At 46.4% G+C, this 19,914-nt stretch overlaps 1 protein-coding gene across 2 annotated transcripts in view; it reads right to left on the bottom strand.

Annotated features, from left to right (window-relative positions):
• GALC (galactosylceramidase) overlaps window positions 1–19,914 on the bottom strand; it is a 360,459-nt gene that overhangs the window by 155,186 nt on the left and 185,359 nt on the right. For both annotated transcript variants that reach the window (XM_078660006.1, XM_078660007.1), the window contains exon 5: window positions 7,285–7,424. In XM_078660006.1, the coding sequence (XP_078516132.1) occupies window positions 7,285–7,424 (140 nt within the window). The remainder of the gene's footprint in view (window positions 1–7,284; window positions 7,425–19,914) is intronic.

The following is a 19,914-nucleotide window of genomic DNA, read 5'->3' on the forward strand; positions in this document are numbered from 1 at the left end:
TTGTACTTACCATTATAAAGATAGGATGTCAATATGTTTGATATCGATATTTAAAACTAGATATTGTGGTGTGGGGATATTTTACGTGTCGATATTCTTTCAGGGAACCGCCTGAAGCCTCAGCGGACTAATTAATAGCTAAAATAGTAACAATACCCTCACCCCTAAAACTCACTGATGAAACAAGAAGTTCTATGCCAATGGGGGACGTTTTAGTGTCAAAAGGCTCAGTGTTCAGTTACAAATTGCCAGTTGGGAACCGGTAACTGGTATCTAGTGGACTCTCGCAGCAAACAACGAAATACAACCAATACCGAAGCTGCCTTGTCTGGCCACGAACACACTTTCTCTTCAAACTAATTTTAACCCCTATCACACCAAAAGGAAAGCAGCTGGTCTTGAAACAACTAGACCTCTGATTCTGGAAACATTATTAGTATCTATATAATGAATACAGTGATAACCTCCCTGCAGTGCTTGGTGTCTAAGATTGAGTTCACATCCATCTATCTACTAGTGTACCTTTTCGGTTTCAGTTACCCAGGGTAAAGGACTAACATGTGCCCATTCTAAGTACCACACACCCAGAGCAAGCACTGGTAGGTTACCAACCAAGCTCTCCTTCCACAAGCTGTAGAAATCAAACACTCAGAGCAGTGCCGTACAAGCTGATATCCTCCTGTATGTCTAGACATACGTGAATGGTGCAGATGAACTGCATGTCTAAACCATGAACAGCCTCTTGATTGCCCACACTAGGCATCAACATCCTGATGCTATTCAGCCTCCCAGCCTGATTATCAGTGTCTTGTTTACTCAGAGCATTTGTAATGATCTGCAATTGATGTCATTAAGTGCATCCTTCAGAATTTTCAACTACGCGTCTGCCACATCAATTCAAATCCCATTCTGCTTAAGTGATCTGTGTGAAATGAGCTGCATTGAAAATGTCTTCACTTATTTGCTCAAAATGTCAGATGTTGGACAGCCCTCAAACATTGTTATAAGGCCGTCAACAGGCAAAAACAAAAATAAATCACCTATGGTGATTGCCAGTACTAGGCCAGACCAATCCTCTATTCCCAACCTGTGGGTATTCTGCTACCTAGGGGGAGACTAGAAGCTGCTTTTTGATGGTGCAAAGTAAATCACCGTGGAGGCCATCACCAGTCAGGTGTGTGACGCTGCCACATATGTAATTTGTCTGCACAACAATTGGTCAATAATTAAACACTTACACCCAAGAGTAGTCCCAAAACATCAGGAAACCAGGGGAAAATACCATGGAAGGAGTTCCGAATATGCAAATTATGACTTTAAAACACCACCTAAAAATTGAAAGCATAAAAATACTGCTAAAAATAAAGTGTCGCTAACCATTAGCTATTCAGGCTGCAGTTGCCATTTTTATTAGACCAAAGAAAGTCCAATTGGTCGCACACTGCTTGTCCTATCAGCGTGTTGCCCCAAAGCATTGTGGTCCATGAAGTAAGCATCAGCGGGTGCGCATCTGCCAGGGTCTTGAGCAAAAAATCACTGTCGCATTGGCCATCCCTGGACACGTGTTTCGAGGTTGTTACCTCTCGTCAGCAGGGAATAGGCATCTAAGTACGGGTGCTGCGTAGGCTGCCAAAAAATATCCTCAGGTCCGGTACCACTCGTGGCACACAGGTGCGTAACCCGGGCTCGTCAGCCCCACCAGCTCAAGGGAGCTTGAATACAAAAGAAAGTCCAATTGGTCGCACACTGCTTGTCCTATCAGCGTGTTGCCCCAAAGCATTGTGGTCCATGAAGTAAGCATCAGCGGGTGCGCCTCTGCCAGGGTCTTGAGTAAAAAAAATCACTGTCACGTTGGCCATCCCTGGACACGTGTTTCGAGGTTGTTACCTCTCGTCAGCAGGGAATAGGCATCTAAGTAGGGGTGCTGCGTAGGCTGCCAAAAAATATCCTCAGGTCCGGTACCACTCGTGGCACGCAGGTGCGTAACCCGGGCTCGTCAGCCCCACCAGCTCAAGGGAGCTTGAATACAAAAGAAAGTCCAATTGGTCGCACACTGCTTGTCCTATCAGCGTGTTGCCCCAAAGCATTGTGGTCCATGAAGTAAGCATCAGCGGGTGCGCCTCTGCCAGGGTCTTGAGCAAAAAATCACTGTCGCGTTGGCCATCCCTGGACACGTGTTTCGAGGTTGTTACCTCTCGTCAGCAGGGAATAGGCATCTAAGTAGGGGTGCTGCGTAGGCTGCCAAAAAATATCCTCAGGTCCGGTACCACTCGTGGCACGCAGGTGCGTAACCCGGGCTCGTCAGCCCCACCAGCTCAAGGGAGCTTGAATACAAAAGAAAGTCCAATTGGTCACATACTGATTGTCCTATCAGCGTGTTGCCCCAAAGCATTGTGGTCCATGAAGTAAGCATCAGCGGGTGCGCCTCTGCCAGGGTCTTGAGAAAAAAATCACTGTCGCGTTGGCCATCCCTGGACACGTGTTTCGAGGTTGTTACCTCTCGTCAGCAGGGAATAGGCATCTAAGTAGGGGTGCTGCATAGGCTGCCAAAAAATATCCTCATGTCCGGTACCACTCGTGGCACGCAGGTGCGTAACTCGGGCTCGTCAGCCCAACCAGCTCAAGGGAGCTTGAATACAAAAGAAAGTCCAATTGGTCGCACACTGCTTGTCCTATCAGCGTGTTGCCCCAAAGCATTGTGGTCCATGAAGTAAGCATCAGCAGGTGCGGCTCTGCCAGGGTCTTGAGCAAAAAATCACTGTCGCGTTGGCCATCCCGTGACACGTGTTTCAAGGTTGTTACCTCTCGTCAGCAGGGAATAGGCATCTAAGTAGGGGTGCTGCGTAGGCTGCCAAAAAATATCCTCAGGTCCGGTACCACTCAGCGCACCCGCTGATGCTTACTTCATGGACCACAATGCGACCAATTGGACTTTCTTTTGTATTCAAGCTCCCTTGAATACATTTTATTCATTCAACATACTACAGTGTAAAGACCGTACTGCAGAATATGCAGATGCAATACCCTCAATCTTTTGTTCTCCAGTAATAATATAAGTGTTTTTCATTATTGTGAAATCCCTACATCAAGGCAATGCTTATAAAGCACACATCTGCTAGGTTCCCAATATATGCATCACTAGAACACTGGAATGTTTGGAGTTGCATTAAAGGCAACAGTGCAAAGGGGAGCTAAAAATGACTGGAATAAACCAAATCTTTCAATATTTAAATGATTTTTCAGATTTCTCTTTGTCCAATTTAGAACATTCTACTCTTAGTGGACTACACCCTAGCTTGCGGCTCAGAATTATAAATCAGGTAGAAGGCCTTCAACCAACAACATAACCCTTGACAGCAGCTACAATGTTTTATTAATATACATAAAAATTATCAATCGAGTGCACCTCAAAGCTGACTCAGATAAGCCCCTCCTTCGGCAGGGCAGTGAAACCTGACTAGATGGTTTAAACAACACTTGCGGTGATATAAAAACACAAAAGAGATGAAATCCAACTCTTCATCAAGTCAGTATGCAAAGCTAATACAGTTCCTTAAATAGTTTTAAGTAGTACTTAAGCAGGTGTTTGTGCGCAAAGGTTGAAGAAGTCAGAGAGAGAATATGTCACAGAAAGCGCTATACAAAAATATCTATACATACATACATACATTCCTCCAGGTGCCCCAGTACTACAGAGACGCTACTCCACGGGCGATAGTTTTCACAAACTTTATTAGGATGAGCCACAAAGACAGCCCCGCCTAGTGTGTGTCCCGACGCGTTTCGGTGCGCCTGCACCTTAATCATGGGAAGGGGAGATGGCAAGCCCGGACTGGAACATCAAAAATCCTTGTCCCTTATGGCATCACGCTCTCCAGTGAGCTGAATGCCGGGTATTGAAGTCCTAATTAACCCTCTCAGTAGGGTCCGTAGTTCATGCCACATATTTACTCCCGTTTTTCTTTCAATGTTTTAAGCCCTCCAGTGGGCTGCAGGGCTGTATTCCTGGCTCCGTTTTTGAATCGTCCGTGCTGGCAGGCTGATGAAGTTCCAACCTCGCAGTCCTGTAAAAGTTCACAAGCGGTGCATCTCTCGCGGCTTGGAGCCTGCCGCGTGTATTCATTCCTCCAGGTGCCCCAGTACTACAGAGACGCTACTCCACGGGCGATAGTTTTCACAAACTTTATTAGGATGAGCCACAAAGACAGCCCCGCCTAGTGTGTGTCCCGACGCGTTTCGGTGCGCCTGCACCTTAATCATGGGAAGGGGAGATGGCAAGCCCGGACTGGAACATCAAAAATCCTTGTCCCTTATGGCATCACGCTCTCCAGTGAGCTGAATGCCGGGTATTGAAGTCCTAATTAACCCTCTCAGTAGGGTCCGTAGTTCATGCCACATATTTACTCCCATTTTTCTTTCAATGTTTTAAGCCCTCCAGTGGGCTGCAGGGCTGTATTCCTGGCTCCCTTTTTGAATCGTCCGTGCTGGCAGGCTGATGAAGTTCCAACCTCGCAGTCCTGTAAAAGTTCACAAGCGGTGCATCTCTCGCGGCTTGGAGCCTGCCGCGTGTATTCATTCCTCCAGGTGCCCCAGTACTACAGAGACGCTACTCCACGGGCGATAGTTTTCACAAACTTTATTAGGATGAGCCACAAAGACAGCCTTAAAACATTGAAAGAAAAACGGGAGTAAATATGTGGCATGAACTACGGACCCTACTGAGAGGGTTAATTAGGACTTCAATACCCGGCATTCAGCTCACTGGAGAGCGTGATGCCATAAGGGACAAGGATTTTTGATGTTCCAGTCCGGGCTTGCCATCTCCCCTTCCCATGATTAAGGTGCAGGCGCACCGAAACGCGTCGGGACACACACTAGGCGGGGCTGTCTTTGTGGCTCATCCTAATAAAGTTTGTGAAAACTATCGCCCGTGGAGTAGCGTCTCTGTAGTACTGGGGCACCTGGAGGAATGAATACACGCGGCAGGCTCCAAGCCGCGAGAGATGCACCGCTTGTGAACTTTTACAGGACTGCGAGGTTGGAACTTCATCAGCCTGCCAGCACGGACGATTCAAAAACGGAGCCAGGAATACAGCCCTGCAGCCCACTGGAGGGCTTAAAACATTGAAAGAAAAACGGGAGTAAATATGTGGCATGAACTACGGACCCTACTGAGAGTGTTAATTAGGACTTCAATACCCGGCATTCAGCTCACTGGAGAGCGTGATGCCATAAGGGACAAGGATTTTTGATGTTCCAGTCCGGGCTTGCCATCTCCCCTTCCCATGATTAAGGTGCAGGCGCACCGAAACGCGTCGGGACACACACTAGGCGGGGCTGTCTTTGTGGCTCATCCTAATAAAGTTTGTGAAAACTATCGCCCGTGGAGTAGCGTCTCTGTAGTACTGGGGCACCTGGAGGAATGAATACACGCGGCAGGCTCCAAGCCGCGAGAGATGCACCGCTTGTGAACTTTTACAGGACTGCGAGGTTGGAACTTCATCAGCCTGCCAGCACGGACGATTCAAAAACGGAGCCAGGAATACAGCCCTGCAGCCCACTGGAGGGCTTAAAACATTGAAAGAAAAACGGGAGTAAATATGTGGCATGAACTACGGACCCTACTGAGAGGGTTAATTAGGACTTCAATACCCGGCATTCAGCTCACTGGAGAGCGTGATGCCATAAGGGACAAGGATTTTTGATGTTCCAGTCCGGGCTTGCCATCTCCCCTTCCCATGATTAAGGTGCAGGCGCACCGAAACGCGTCGGGACACACACTAGGCGGGGCTGTCTTTGTGGCTCATCCTAATAAAGTTTGTGAAAACTATCGCCCGTGGAGTAGCGTCTCTGTAGTACTGGGGCACCTGGAGGAATGAATACACGCGGCAGGCTCCAAGCCGCGAGAGATGCACCGCTTGTGAACTTTTACAGGACTGCGAGGTTGGAACTTCATCAGCCTGCCAGCACGGACGATTCAAAAACGGAGCCAGGAATACAGCCCTGCAGCCCACTGGAGGGCTTAAAACATTGAAAGAAAAACGGGAGTAAATATGTGGCATGAACTACGGACCCTACTGAGAGGGTTAATTAGGACTTCAATACCCGGCATTCAGCTCACTGGAGAGCGTGATGCCATAAGGGACAAGGATTTTTGATGTTCCAGTCCGGGCTTGCCATCTCCCCTTCCCATGATTAAGGTGCAGGCGCACCGAAACGCGTCGGGACACACACTAGGCGGGGCTGTCTTTGTGGCTCATCCTAATAAAGTTTGTGAAAACTATCGCCCGTGGAGTAGCGTCTCTGTAGTACTGGGGCACCTGGAGGAATGAATACACGCGGCAGGCTCCAAGCCGCGAGAGATGCACCGCTTGTGAACTTTTACAGGACTGCGAGGTTGGAACTTCATCAGCCTGCCAGCACGGACGATTCAAAAACGGAGCCAGGAATACAGCCCTGCAGCCCACTGGAGGGCTTAAAACATTGAAAGAAAAACGGGAGTAAATATGTGGCATGAACTACGGACCCTACTGAGAGGGTTAATTAGGACTTCAATACCCGGCATTCAGCTCACTGGAGAGCGTGATGCCATAAGGGACAAGGATTTTTGATGTTCCAGTCCGGGCTTGCCATCTCCCCTTCCCATGATTAAGGTGCAGGCGCACCGAAACGCGTCGGGACACACACTAGGCGGGGCTGTCTTTGTGGCTCATCCTAATAAAGTTTGTGAAAACTATCGCCCGTGGAGTAGCGTCTCTGTAGTACTGGGGCACCTGGAGGAATGAATACACGCGGCAGGCTCCAAGCCGCGAGAGATGCACCGCTTGTGAACTTTTACAGGACTGCGAGGTTGGAACTTCATCAGCCTGCCAGCACGGACGATTCAAAAACGGAGCCAGGAATACAGCCCTGCAGCCCACTGGAGGGCTTAAAACATTGAAAGAAAAACGGGAGTAAATATGTGGCATGAACTACGGACCCTACTGAGAAAGTTAATTAGGACTTCAATACCCGGCATTCAGCTCACTGGAGAGCGTGATGCCATAAGGGACAAGGATTTTTGATGTTCCAGTCCGGGCTTGCCATCTCCCCTTCCCATGATTAAGGTGCAGGCGCACCGAAACGCGTCGGGACACACACTAGGCGGGGCTGTCTTTGTGGCTCATCCTAATAAAGTTTGTGAAAACTATCGCCCGTGGAGTAGCGTCTCTGTAGTACTGGGGCACCTGGAGGAATGAATACATACATACATACATACAATATAAGGAAATTCTCATTACTCACCCCAATATAATCAATGTCCAGATCATGGTACTGTTTAGCTCCTATAATCCATTGGGTCACATAGTAAGCAGTAATATCGGGGAAATCATAAGGCCAGTTTTTACCTCGTCCTATCCATCCAGGAAAGGCCCAGGGTAGTCCTGAGAAAAGTGAAAAATTACCCCAATAAATGGAAGAAACATGGAGAACATCTTGGAAGTAAGCAAACGATATTGAAAAGATACACACCGATTACATTTTTAGATTCACAGTAGTAGACTGAAGTTATAGCTGACATAACAGATTTTGTAAATCTAAGCATTTTAAAGTACAAAATCAATGTAACTAGTCCGTATACATAAACTGTGAACAATTCATCATTATATGAACTCCTTAATATGTAGAAGGGAGTAATCTATGCTCGCTCCTGCATCAGGCAAAACGACATACCGTAATTACACTTCATCAGTAAAAATGACATCCATAACTGTTCACAACCAGCTTTGCCCCCTTTAATTTGCAGATAATAAACATATTCAAAACATTAGCGCATATTCTTTCCGATTTATCATTTGGTCTTGACAGCAGATACTATAGCACCTATTTCTTTGAGATTCTAAGCTCTTCATTTTTCTTGAAACTATAGCTTCAGTTGGAGCATCTTTAAATCTCAATTTTTGAGCTACCAGTGCAAAAGAACAAAATAAACAGTTTATCTGTGCTGTTTCATGTCGCACTCAACCTTCCGCAGTCTCTAGGACACATTGAAGATAGGTAATAACCTTTAGTTCGCCAAAGTATCGGTATACCAAAAATAATGAGAGACATCACATTAACAGTCTGCACCATACGGCTTTGCGTTCTTAAGAACTTCATCATAAATGACAAATTTCTTCTGACAAAAAAACATCTTCCAAGGTTCATACATCTCTCATGAATGCTACTACATCCACATCCTCTGCAACAGACTCAACATTTCTATCTTCGTGGCAAAGTAAACGTGATCACAAAATAATCAACAGGTTGATTTTTTTCCCCAGGAATATATGCATTTCAACACTACATTCTGGGGAGTTTGGAACACAGTCTTCCTATATGAGCTGTAGAATCTAATCCACCATGAGGAGATACATTTTCACCAAAGGTCTTTGATCAATTTGTAAAGCAAATCTGTCCCCCAAACTGAAAGCAGATGTGTAATTGAGCATGAAAGCATGGGGTAGGCCACCAATCATTTACTCTATTTCACCACAACTCCTTTCAGTATCACTCGGGATACTTGGGGCACATGCCACTACCCACTCTGCATTTCCACATCTCTAGGACAAGCAGGCCCCATGCGAGTTGCAAATCCTTTTACAAATTCTGAATAATATTTACATAGTCCTGTCAAAGACATCAGTAATTCTCTTTTATCAGGAGGTGGAACGTACTTGATTGCTCAAACTAAGGAATCTTTGGTTACCTCCCCTTCATTAGTCATGGAATGTCCGGAGTATTCAACCAGTCTTTGAAAGAGTTTACAAGTCTTAGGAGAAAGTACCACACCCTTATCAGATTCTCTGTGCAACATTTTGTGTTCCTACTCATTTTTAGTGAAGACAAATATATCATTCTAGAAACACTTAACTTGTCTTCCTTACCCATAAAGAAATGGAACATGGCACATTGGAAAACTGATACCACTGATGCAAGACTGATTGGCCTCCTACTATATTGGAAAAGTCAAAAAGGCTTTATGAACACTGTGAGAGGTCTAGACTACACATCCAAATCAATCTGATGCTAAGCCTGTCTTCAGTATTAAGTGGAAACACTGTACTGCAACCCCTTCTAATAGAACTAGCATTTTGTTTATTTTTGGCAATGGGGGATTATCGAGGAGTTTAAATCTCCTAAATCAATGAAGAGACACAACATGTCACTGATCTTTTTCACCAATACAGTGGGTGAAACCACTCAGAAGCTTTAGGGCCTGATTTAGAGTTTGACGGACGGTTTATTCCTTCAAAAACACGACAGACATCTCGGCCGCCATATTACAGGTAACATTGAATATAATGCACTTGTAATACAGCGGACAGGATATCTGTTTGTGGCGGTTTAACCCATCCGCAGAACTTTAACTTAAGTCCTTAGATTCTTCATTTATTCCATCTTTTTGTAGTTTTTCCAACAAGGATGAACAGAAATAGGTGGCCCTCTCAGTTTATGCTTTACTGGAATACCCAACCTTCAACAGATAATACACTCCTTGTTAAATGCTGCACATCCTCTACATCATGCTATGTGAGACATACTACCACTGCGAAAGAAGACTTATTTTTACTCCTTCTGTTTCTCGTACACTAATTCTTGCCTTTTCTTACAACTTAAAACACATATTTCATTGCCATCTTCAATCGGTGTCTCCACATTGACTTCTTACACCAATGAAACAGATTGTTCAATAGACTGATCTGTTTTCCCTACTTCCTCCACAGTAGGTCACCACCCTCTAGCCCACAGCTTTACAAACTATGTGGCGCGACACATTACTGTGTCGCGACCCACATGTAGGTGTGTCGAATCGGCAGGGTGGAGCTGCAGGGGCTCTTAAGGGGCAAGCAACAATAAAGCCCTATTAACATGCACAAGGTCTTTAACGACCTGTGAAGTGCTCGGGTGCGGCCGTGAGCGGGCCTGGCTGCCACACACGAGGGGGGAGGAGGGGGAGAGAGTGGGGCTGAAGCCCTTTGAGGCCAAAGGGTGTTGCGCGCCTGTCTACATCCCATCACACACCCACTCGACAAAGGAAAACAAATGGTGCCTTTTACAACAAGAATTGTCAGTGCAATTTTCAAATCTTCAAAAACAGCTTTCTTCAGTAGTTGAAATAATGTGTGTGTGCAGTGTGAAACTGCCAACACCCGGAAAACTTTGTGTTCGTTTTTAGCTCCTCCTGCATTCAGTTTTACCGCCTGCCTCTTTTGATAGAGTATCTGCTTTATTTGATGAAAGCATGGAAAGTTACTGATTTCACACTTTTCAGCAGTTAGCAGAGATGTCTATCAGATTAGCTCAATCTTGCTGGTTGAGAGACAAGAGACAGAACACTGCTGGAAGAGAATCTGTTCTCAGGCAGCTGTTATGTGTGTTCTTAACAAGCTAGTAAAATCTACCAATATAGAACATAAGATGGCTCTACTTTATCGATGAAACAACCGTCTCAGCAGTAAGAGATCATTCTGGAATTGACCGATTATTTAATATCATCACTGTGTCCTCAAATTATTAATCGACTATCATCTTGAAATATATTTAAGCACACGACTTTTGTTCCAAAATATCAGTTTGCCATGTTTAGTAAATTATTATCCTTAAAAAAATACCTTCATATGTGTTTGTTTCCAAATATTTGTCCTTGAGTTTCTGAAAGTAACTCATGTTGTCCCCAATTATCAGCTTGACCACATAAACACTCTTGCAATGTCGGTAAATAAATATATATGCTGTTCATACCAGACAGAGAGGGAGTGAGACAGAGAGGGAGGGAGGGAGACAGAGGGAGGGAGACAGTCGGAGGGAGAGGGAGTGAGACAGAGAGGGAGTGAGACAGAGAGGGAGGGACGGGAGTGAGACAGAGGGAGGGAGACAGTCGGAAGGAGAGGGAGGAAGACAGAGAGGGAGGAAGACAGAGAGGGAGGAAGACAGAGAGGGAGGAAGACAGAGAGGGAGGAAGACAGAGAGGGAGGGAGACCGAGAAGGAGGGAGACCGAGAAGGAGGGAAACCGAGAAGGAGGGAGACCGAGAAGGAGGGAGACCGAGAAGGAGGGAGACAGAGAGGGGTTGAGAGAGGGAGGGAGGGAGGGAGGGAGGGAGACAGTCGGAGGGAGACAGATGTAGGGAAAGGCCACCTCCGCCACTAATTCCCTCACTGGTACCCTTTAACAGTGCCCCTCAAGTCTCTGTGTGTGGGGAGTGTGTTGGAGTGTGTTGTGTGTGTGGGGTGTGTGTGGGATGTGTGTGGGATGTGTGTGGGATGTGTGTGGGATGTGTGTGGGATGTGTGTGGGATGTGTGTGGGGGGTGTGTGGGGGGTGTGTGGGGGGTGTGTGGGGGGTGTGTGGGGGGTGTGTGAGGTGTGTGTGTGTATGTGTGTGGTAGTGTGTGGGGGGGTGGGGTTGAGTGTGTGGGGGGTTATGTGTGTGTGTGGGACATGTGTGTGTGGGGTGGTGTGTCTGTGGGGTGGGGTGTGTGTGGGGTGGGGTGTGTGGGGGGTGGGGTGTGTGTGGGGTTGTGTGTGGGGTGGGGTGTGTGTGTGTGGGATGTGTGAGGGGTGTGGGGCCCGAACCCACCATTGGTGGTTCAGGCTCGCTCGCTGCGCTTCCTCGTGTTACTGTGTCCCTGAAATTTATTTCACAAAAGGGTGTGTCACCAACATGAAAAGTTTGGAAAGCTGTGCTCTAGCCACAGAAATTACGCCATTACATTTCCACTGACTAAGGAAACTGTATACACCCTTCATCTTGTGCCTTGCTAAACTAGGGCCCAAAATTAAGCCCGATGGTCCTAGTACTCAGACTCTCACCATACTCAGATTCTTACTATCACACATGTGCTTCACTTCCATTACACATAGACACACTGAACAGTCACAAAGAATGTCAGCACAAGGTCCTGGGGTCACACTACAGTGTACATTTACACAGGTTGTGTCAATAGACCAGACTCTCCTATGACACAAAGGTCTAGTCAAGAGTCATAATTCATGCTGCTACTACCACTTCATCTGATCAACACAGGACTTGGACAGTAGTTCCATGTCTGTTATGAGCTTATGCTTGTTGCGCCCCTCCAGTTCACAGAACTGGTTCTGGACCTTCTGTTTTTATTTTATAATTTTATATATCGCATACCTGACCAAAGGTATTGGAGCTCTTTTCAAGAGCACTAGTTATATTGCACATGTACGCATTCAATTTTTTGTGTTTATTAGGCATGCGGACATTAAGTTATTTGCCCAGAGTAACAGGATGTTGAGTTGAAGTCAAGGCTCAATCCTGGATTCCCAGCTCCTAAGTCGGCAGCTTTGGCCATTACGCCACATTCTCTCCCAATGGACACACCTAGGTCTCTGCACACATGTTAGATTCTATGTCAGCACCGGAAGCTCATATTACGCCTTCTTCCTTCGATATAGTTTTTCAGCAGCCATTTTCAATACACAGCAAAATACTTTGCCCCCGAACAGCAGGGAAATAGACCAAGCTCAGAACCCAAGTTCTTCTTCTCTGTCTGCACTCCGGTCCCAACTTGGTCTTTCTACTCTGTTCACCTTCATCTTTCATCACTGCTCTGCAGCAAGTTAAGTCGTTTTTCCTTGTTTCTCCTGTTGTTGGGGTGATCGGTGGTGCTTATTTGCAGGCACTGGGAATAGAGTGCTGACAAGCGCTGTCCTGTGGAGAGTCCAGCCTTGTCCCCAGCCCAGAGTGACACCCTGATTGGGTCTGTACCATCTCCACCCCATCTGCCTTACTCCACAAAGGGTCTATACTCCTGGTTTTCTTGATGCCCTGCGGGGTTGTAGTTGCAGCTAGTACTACGTGGGACATTGGTCTCGAGTGGCAGTATCCCATTCAATACTAGGGCGACAGTGTCCCAGGGCTCTTCCCGTGAATTGTGCGCCTCTGGCCCACTCATATCAGTCTGGGCTCCCTTCCAGTCAAATTCTGTTCACGCTCTGTGTGCCCAAATCCGGTGCTCCCCAGCACTTAAGGAGCTGCCTGCTGTGCCAAGTGTGTACCCCACCCTTTACTCCTATTACCTAGTCATGCAGTCAGATCAGGAGCAGTTCCAGGAGGAGGACTCTATCTTTCTTCCCTTGGGACAACAACTTCTACCATGCAGTGAATGAATCCATATATAGGGATGTTAACCAAGCCATGGAACCCATGGAACAGTGCCTCTCTGCGCAGATTGTGCAGGAGTGTGCCAAATGGGCTAAACGCACACCAGACCCCACAAAGGTCCCCCAAGCAACACAAGAGGGAGGGTACCCACCCTCGAAAAGATAGTGTAAGTCTGGGGTGCACGCGGATGGCTTTCAGCACCTGAAGCAGGCCTTTTTAGCCTAGGTTCCTCCACAGCCAATGAGCCAGTGCCAGTGGTTCCCTACATAGTTCACAGCCCCCCCCCCACGCACCGCCACCCGCAACCCCAGGATATAGGGTATGCCCCTGGGGACACAGATGACGACGCAGGTCCCTCTAGACTGTGACCTCCCACCCCCTTGCCCCAGAGGACATTTCAGACATGCTGGACCTGGATGACATCTTCCACCCTTGTTTTGCCGACTGGGTGCCAGGGGACCAGGTGGCCAAGTACGTCGCAAGCCGCCTGTGTAAGCCCATTGAGAAAGACGCTCGAAAGCGCCTCCAGGTGGTATTTCCTCGACCCAATTTAGATGGTAAAGTTGCCCTTACACCCGACATTGACTCGAAGATGGAAACGTTCCTGACCAAGTTTGTGAAGTATCCTAAGAAGTGTATCAACAGGTTGTTTTGAATGTGGCTTCTCACCAATAAGCCATACCCAATCACTGCACTCCCACCTAGGAGGCAAATTAGCATTACACCTTTGAATAATATACACTTTTAAGCATGTCTTACCACCCCTGGCACAGCAAGACTGCAACACAGAACAAACAGCACCTTATAAAAAGGAGTTTTACTTAACAAAATGCAAAAACTATCACTTTTAGAATAAGGCTTGGGGTTTATTACATACTTCTCTCTAAACAAAGGCTGTCTCAGATACCAAATGCATTAGATTCAAATATATGTAGCAAACGTATAGTCTGAAGGCATGAATCAATAACTGAGTAAACTATAATACTGATTAATAAACAAGCAATAACTGATATAAGATAAGATACACTGGACGTCCTGCAAGAGATCAGAAAGATATATATACAGAGTAGAGGATCACTCTGAATGTGCACCTCCCACACCACAAAGAAAACACCTCAAGCGATTACAGCCACTGGCTTACATCACAATGGCAATAATCACAAAAGTCAATACTTCATCTGATGCATACACTGCCCACTTCTGGCCGGGGAAAGTCTTCACACAGCCGGGGATCAGAGCTCAGCAATCAGGGTTCAATCCGAGATAGACACGTCTGTCCTCACTCGGAATCCAAACTCCCAAACTTCCACTTCCACCAGACCAGTGGAGGCTCCCCCTTTTAATACAAATGGAAACATTGGTCGAAGCTTCTAGCAAGCCTCGCCTCCTTTTCACATCAGATTCCGTACCACTCTGTGCCAAGGACACAGCATCGGTTGATCAGGCCTTTGCTATGACTTCAAGAAGGAGCCTGTACATTCCTCTGATAAGAACCGGTTTCTACTAGCACACAGAGTGCAGAAAACAAGTGAAAGCAAAAAAACCCTCTTCAGCTCTGCAGCTCCGTGCAGGAGAGAAAGGCCCAAAGCAAGATGGAATTGAAAAGCAAGATGACATGAGAGCATGTCAAAGGCAATAGCACTACCATAAAACAAGGTACATAAGAAAACAGAATGGTCAAAGCCAATAGTAAGAACTCATAATTCTCACCAATGACACATTCCTACACAACTGCACGCCTTCAAATGCCCATCCCACATGCTCTGCTCTTGGCAAGACTGTTCCACTCCGTAACAGCTCCCACTGAGAGACAGCAAGATTACAGAACAGAAGAGAAGCAGGACCATCCTACATTAAGGAACACACTAAATTAAATTAAAATGGTGGTGGTGAAGGTCATGCTAGGGTGTCAGAATCACAAGAGTGGCTCATTTATTACACAGGTCCTGCCAGGACAAGCTCCAAGACGTGATGGGCCCTCCAACCAAGATCCTAAATATGACCAAGGAGCTAAGGCTTCGGGTTCTTTGATTTCCCGAGAGGTACTGTCAGGATGGGCGCAGCTTGCCATTGTTTTCCTGGGGAATGTGAACTATGCGCTCTCTAACGAGCAGCGTCATTCCCTTTTGATAAAGGTAGACTCAAAGTTTGAAGACCTCGTCTCTTCGGAGGCTGGAGCACTGGCCCAGGGGGGTTTGTTTGGAGACACCTTTGTTAAGGAACTTAGTAAGTCTGTGGCAACTTTCACTTCACTGGACAAGGCCTAGTCCAACATTCGCAGTGTTTTTTCTTCTCAGGTTTCCAAGGGCGGGCGGGCGTGACAGGGGCCGCTCGAACAGCTGGTACTCCTACTCCAACCCTGACACGGGACAAGGCTCCGGGCGAGGGCAATATCAGGACAGCGCACACTTCAATACGTTCTACCCTACCAAAGGACAGAAGTTCCGAGGCCGCGGAGGATTCAGAGGTAATTCCAACGCCTCTAGTAAAGGTGAGTGTGCTGCCTTTGGCGCGCTTGCAAGTGGGGGGGGGGTCATTTGCCACTCTTCCTCCCTGCTTGGGTTTCCATCACAAGCGTTGTTTGGGTACTACAGGTGGTGCATGGCTTCCAGGTGGAAGTCCACGGCCGTCCTCAACAGGTGACCCCGTCCCCGGCCCATTTCCTTTTCCCAGTGCAACACAGAATTGATGCGGCGAGGTCTCCGCACCTATTTAAAAAGGAGTGATTTGCTGCGCAGAAGAGCACCCCAACCGGTTTGTCAGCAATATTTTCCTGGTCAACAAGCGAATGGGTGAGCACCCCTTTGTTTGCAGGCTTCTTAGGGCGATTTGTCTATTCCTTCCACCTGAATCATGTTATTCTGCGTAGTGGGGTGTGAATCTAGTGTTCAATCTTTTCCTATCCTGGGCAGCCGAATAGGTGTCTGTCATGCAAAGAGATTTCGGCTTGGTTGGCAACGTTATTGTGCCTGGTTTCTTGCAGGACCATGCCAGACGAGAGATCCCTAGACATATTGGCCAGAGTGTTCTCCCCTGAGGGTCAGTAGAACGGACCAAGGATTATCTCATACCCTAAATTCTGAGAATCCTTTAAACTGTGTCTGGTACAGTGTCTTCAGAGTGTACGAGGAATTGACGGAGGAGGCCTGCCCTCTGGGCGAGAGACAACTGTTTATTGCATTACGACAGCCATACAGAGCGACTTCTTCTCCAACCATAGCCAGATGGGTGCACTGGGTAATGCAGGAGGCGGGGATTGATGCAAAGGTATTTGGTGCCCACTCAGCTAGAGGGTCAATGGCCTCATAGGCAATTTTCACTTGGAGTGCATTTGGAAGACCTGATGGGCGCTGCCGACTGGTCCTCAGGGAGTCTACCTTTAAGAGGTTTTACTTTAAGCCAGTGCTGGAAATAGCTCAATTGGTGGTAGACTAGCTTTGAACTGGCATAATCTGAACATCCGGTCCTGATATAGATTGAAAATTTGCCTTGCTGCAGTAAGTTCCAATTCTGTTAAGATCACGGAGGCAAGAATTATCTGGCCCGGCGAGCACTGAGGACGCGGACTCTCTCCATTCTGGTGTAAGTAACTTGTTTTAAAGGTCCAATGAGATTTAACTTACATGCTTCACTAGTGCCTACAAATATGCAATGTGTAGCAGTGTTTTCTTCGCTGATTGTTCTTATGATCCATTCGCAATGGAAATGGATTCTGACACTGCCTGTTTTTGCAGAGAAAGATGGCTCCAAACGGGATGCTTGAACTTCGTCATGCAGCTGTTCATGTGAAAAAAGAGGAAGGGTGAACAGAGTAGAAGGACAAAGCTAGGACCGGAGGACGGACAGAGAAGAAGGACTTGTGTTCTGAGCTTTGATTATTTCCCTGCTGTTCATGGGAAAAATAGTTTGTTATTGTGTTTTGAAAATGGCTGCTGAAAAAATAAAACGAAGGAAGAAGGCATAATCCTCGCCTCTGTGTCCTTAATTGAATTGAAACTTACCTGTACAACAGCAAGGCAAATTTTCATTATCGTGAGAACAGGACCAACAAAAAAAAGTAATGATTTATTTATTTAGAAAGTTTTCTATAGCGCGAACATGACCACCGCAGGTATCAGAGCGCTTTACAGTTTATACATCAAGGGGGATACAAACAATCAAAAACAGAACCAACAAAGCGAAAAATACACAATCATGTAAAGCCATGGCATTCTCGTGACCCTGGCGGCTGGGCGACAGATCAGCAACTGTGACCTCAATATCCAATGGAATAGCCAGCCAGAGGCAGAAATTTCTTTATCAGGAGCACTTTGAGTTCCTTTTGGAAGAGGACAATGGAAGGATTCACCCTGACTGCAGGGGGGGAAGGAGTTCCAAATCCTCGGTGCCATACCCGAGAAGGCTCGATTGTATTTTATTTTTTTTATTTTTTTTAAGAGAAGCAGTCTTCACTCTAGGTAGGCCGCAAAGGATTGCGCTACCATAGCCGAGCTTTGAGATCACCAAAGTTTGCACTGCCACCTTTAGGTCATGAGCAGGGAGATACGGTTTGAGTTTCCTTAGAATGCCGAGTTGGAAGTTCGCTCCTTTGGTGAGGTAGCTGATGTGCTTCTGCATGTTCTGCATGTCTAGCATAATTCTCAGAGAGGTTGCAGAATCAACATGGTGCGGCCTAGAGTTAAGAGCAGTGAGATGAGTCAACCATTGTTCGATGACCGGAGATTGCTTGTGTGGTGCGATTAGGAAGAATTCCATCGGTTGCGTGTCAGCCAGCATTGAGTTTCCAACAGGACTGAGTTGAGGGACCAGATGTCCTCAAGGGAGGCGATCTTCAGGTATAGTTGGGTATCATCCGCATACATATGACATGGGAGCAGAGCTGGCCTAACGGCTAGGGCGCTCGACCTCGGACCTGGGGATCTGGGTTCGAGTCTCGGTAACTACGCCAAAAAAAACCTCCTGTGATTCTGGGCAAATCACTTAATCTCCCCGTACCTAAAATGAATGCGTGTCCTCATGTAACGTAACTGGTGCTATGTAAAGCGCTCAGATACCCGATTCAGTTCGGGTCTAGTTCGCGCTATATAAAACTCTGTAAAAAAAAAAAAATGTGATAGTGAGGGCTGGATGAGTTCAGAATTTCTGTCAAAGGCTCCATGAACAGGTTGAAGAGCGTGGGTGAGAGCGCTGAACCCTGTAGGACCTCTAGCGTGACCGGCGAAGGACGAGACAGGGACTGGTTCACCTTGAAGCTTTGGGATCTGTTATGAAGGAATGAGAACCAGTTTAGAACAGGCCCAGACAACCCCATCCTGTGTTCCAAGATTCATTTTGATCCAACATTCTTAGCGCATCAACAATGCGAGTTAACGCAATTCTGTACTATGTACGGGCGGAAACCAGATTGGCATTGGCCCAGGATTGGAAGCGATTGAGTGGATACAGAGTTGGGCGAACACACATGGGGATGTTAGAAATTGGGCGAAAGTTAGGAAGGTCCTTGGGATCTGCAGATGGTTTCTTTAGAATCGGGGTAACTTGACACGATTTTAGGCAATCCGGAATAGCACCTTGCTGCAGTGATGCATTGATGATCTTAGTCCAAAGTGGGACTAAGGAGGTCCTAACTTCGGAGAAGAGGTTCAATGGCAAGGGGTCTTTGTAGTGATTAGAAGATTTCAGAGTAGCCAGGGTTTTGCGTATAGTGCTTTTATCCAAGGTTTGGAAAAGGCTAGAGGGTGTGTTGTTTTTGGGGAGGTAAGGCTTGGAAGGGACAGTGACAACTAACCCTGTGGGCAGGAGGGCGTTCAGCGGACTGATCGACAGTTGTTCTAGGGCAGTGCGTAGATCAGCTTCGATCTTAGTGGTCGTATCTATGAAGAAGTCCGCAAATTCATCGCAGTTCGGCATGATAGCAGTTTCACATGTAGTCGGGCACTCACAGCAGAGTTATATGCAAGTATACCATGCAGGGTACATTGCCGTCCCAAATAGAGTGTACTTCAAGTTCGCAGAATATTATCCATGGTCATTTGGGAAAATATATCAAAGATCAACACTGGGATGGTGTGATGTCCAAACAACACCACTGTCTCTACCAATAATCTCCACCAATATCAGTGAGGGAGGCATAAGAGCTTCATAGTCTTAGGTTGTGAATAGTAAGACATTTCAGTGCATTATATAGTTCCTGCCCCCTTGAAAGGAGCAGAAGACAATTAAAAAATGCAAGCTGCCAACTGCTCAATGAAATTACTATTTGAGTGTACCCGGGAAGAGTTATAAAAGGGGTCAAAAGATGAAACTAATACCTACAACATTGCAGCTCAACAAAGGGTAACATGGAGGAGCTGCAAACCCAAAACCCACATTACTAAGTAAGAGTGTACATATAAGTAGAAATCACAGATCACCTACACTGAGAGAGCTTCTCAATTAAGATTTATATGATTGATCTTTGATAATATAAAGACAAGCTAGGGGTATGAGAGTTTAAAAAAAACGACTTGTCCATGGGATGAGATGCTCTATAAAGCTTTGTGTTGTATATAACTTGACAAATTAGTAGCCATGCAGATGAGGTTACCGATTATGGCACTGTTATAATTAAATGAGTCCTTTGACAATACAGTTAGAAAATATGTGGAGAATCATGTTATTTCTGGGTACGTATGCCATATTTGGGATTAAACCAGACAGAATAAGAAAGGGCTCTATTTATATAATTTCGTTACAAGAGTTCTATTCATCCTTTTGTTCTG

This window comes from Lissotriton helveticus, chromosome 9 (assembly GCF_964261635.1).
Source record: "Lissotriton helveticus chromosome 9, aLisHel1.1, whole genome shotgun sequence".
Classification (NCBI taxonomy): domain Eukaryota; kingdom Metazoa; phylum Chordata; class Amphibia; order Caudata; family Salamandridae; genus Lissotriton; species Lissotriton helveticus.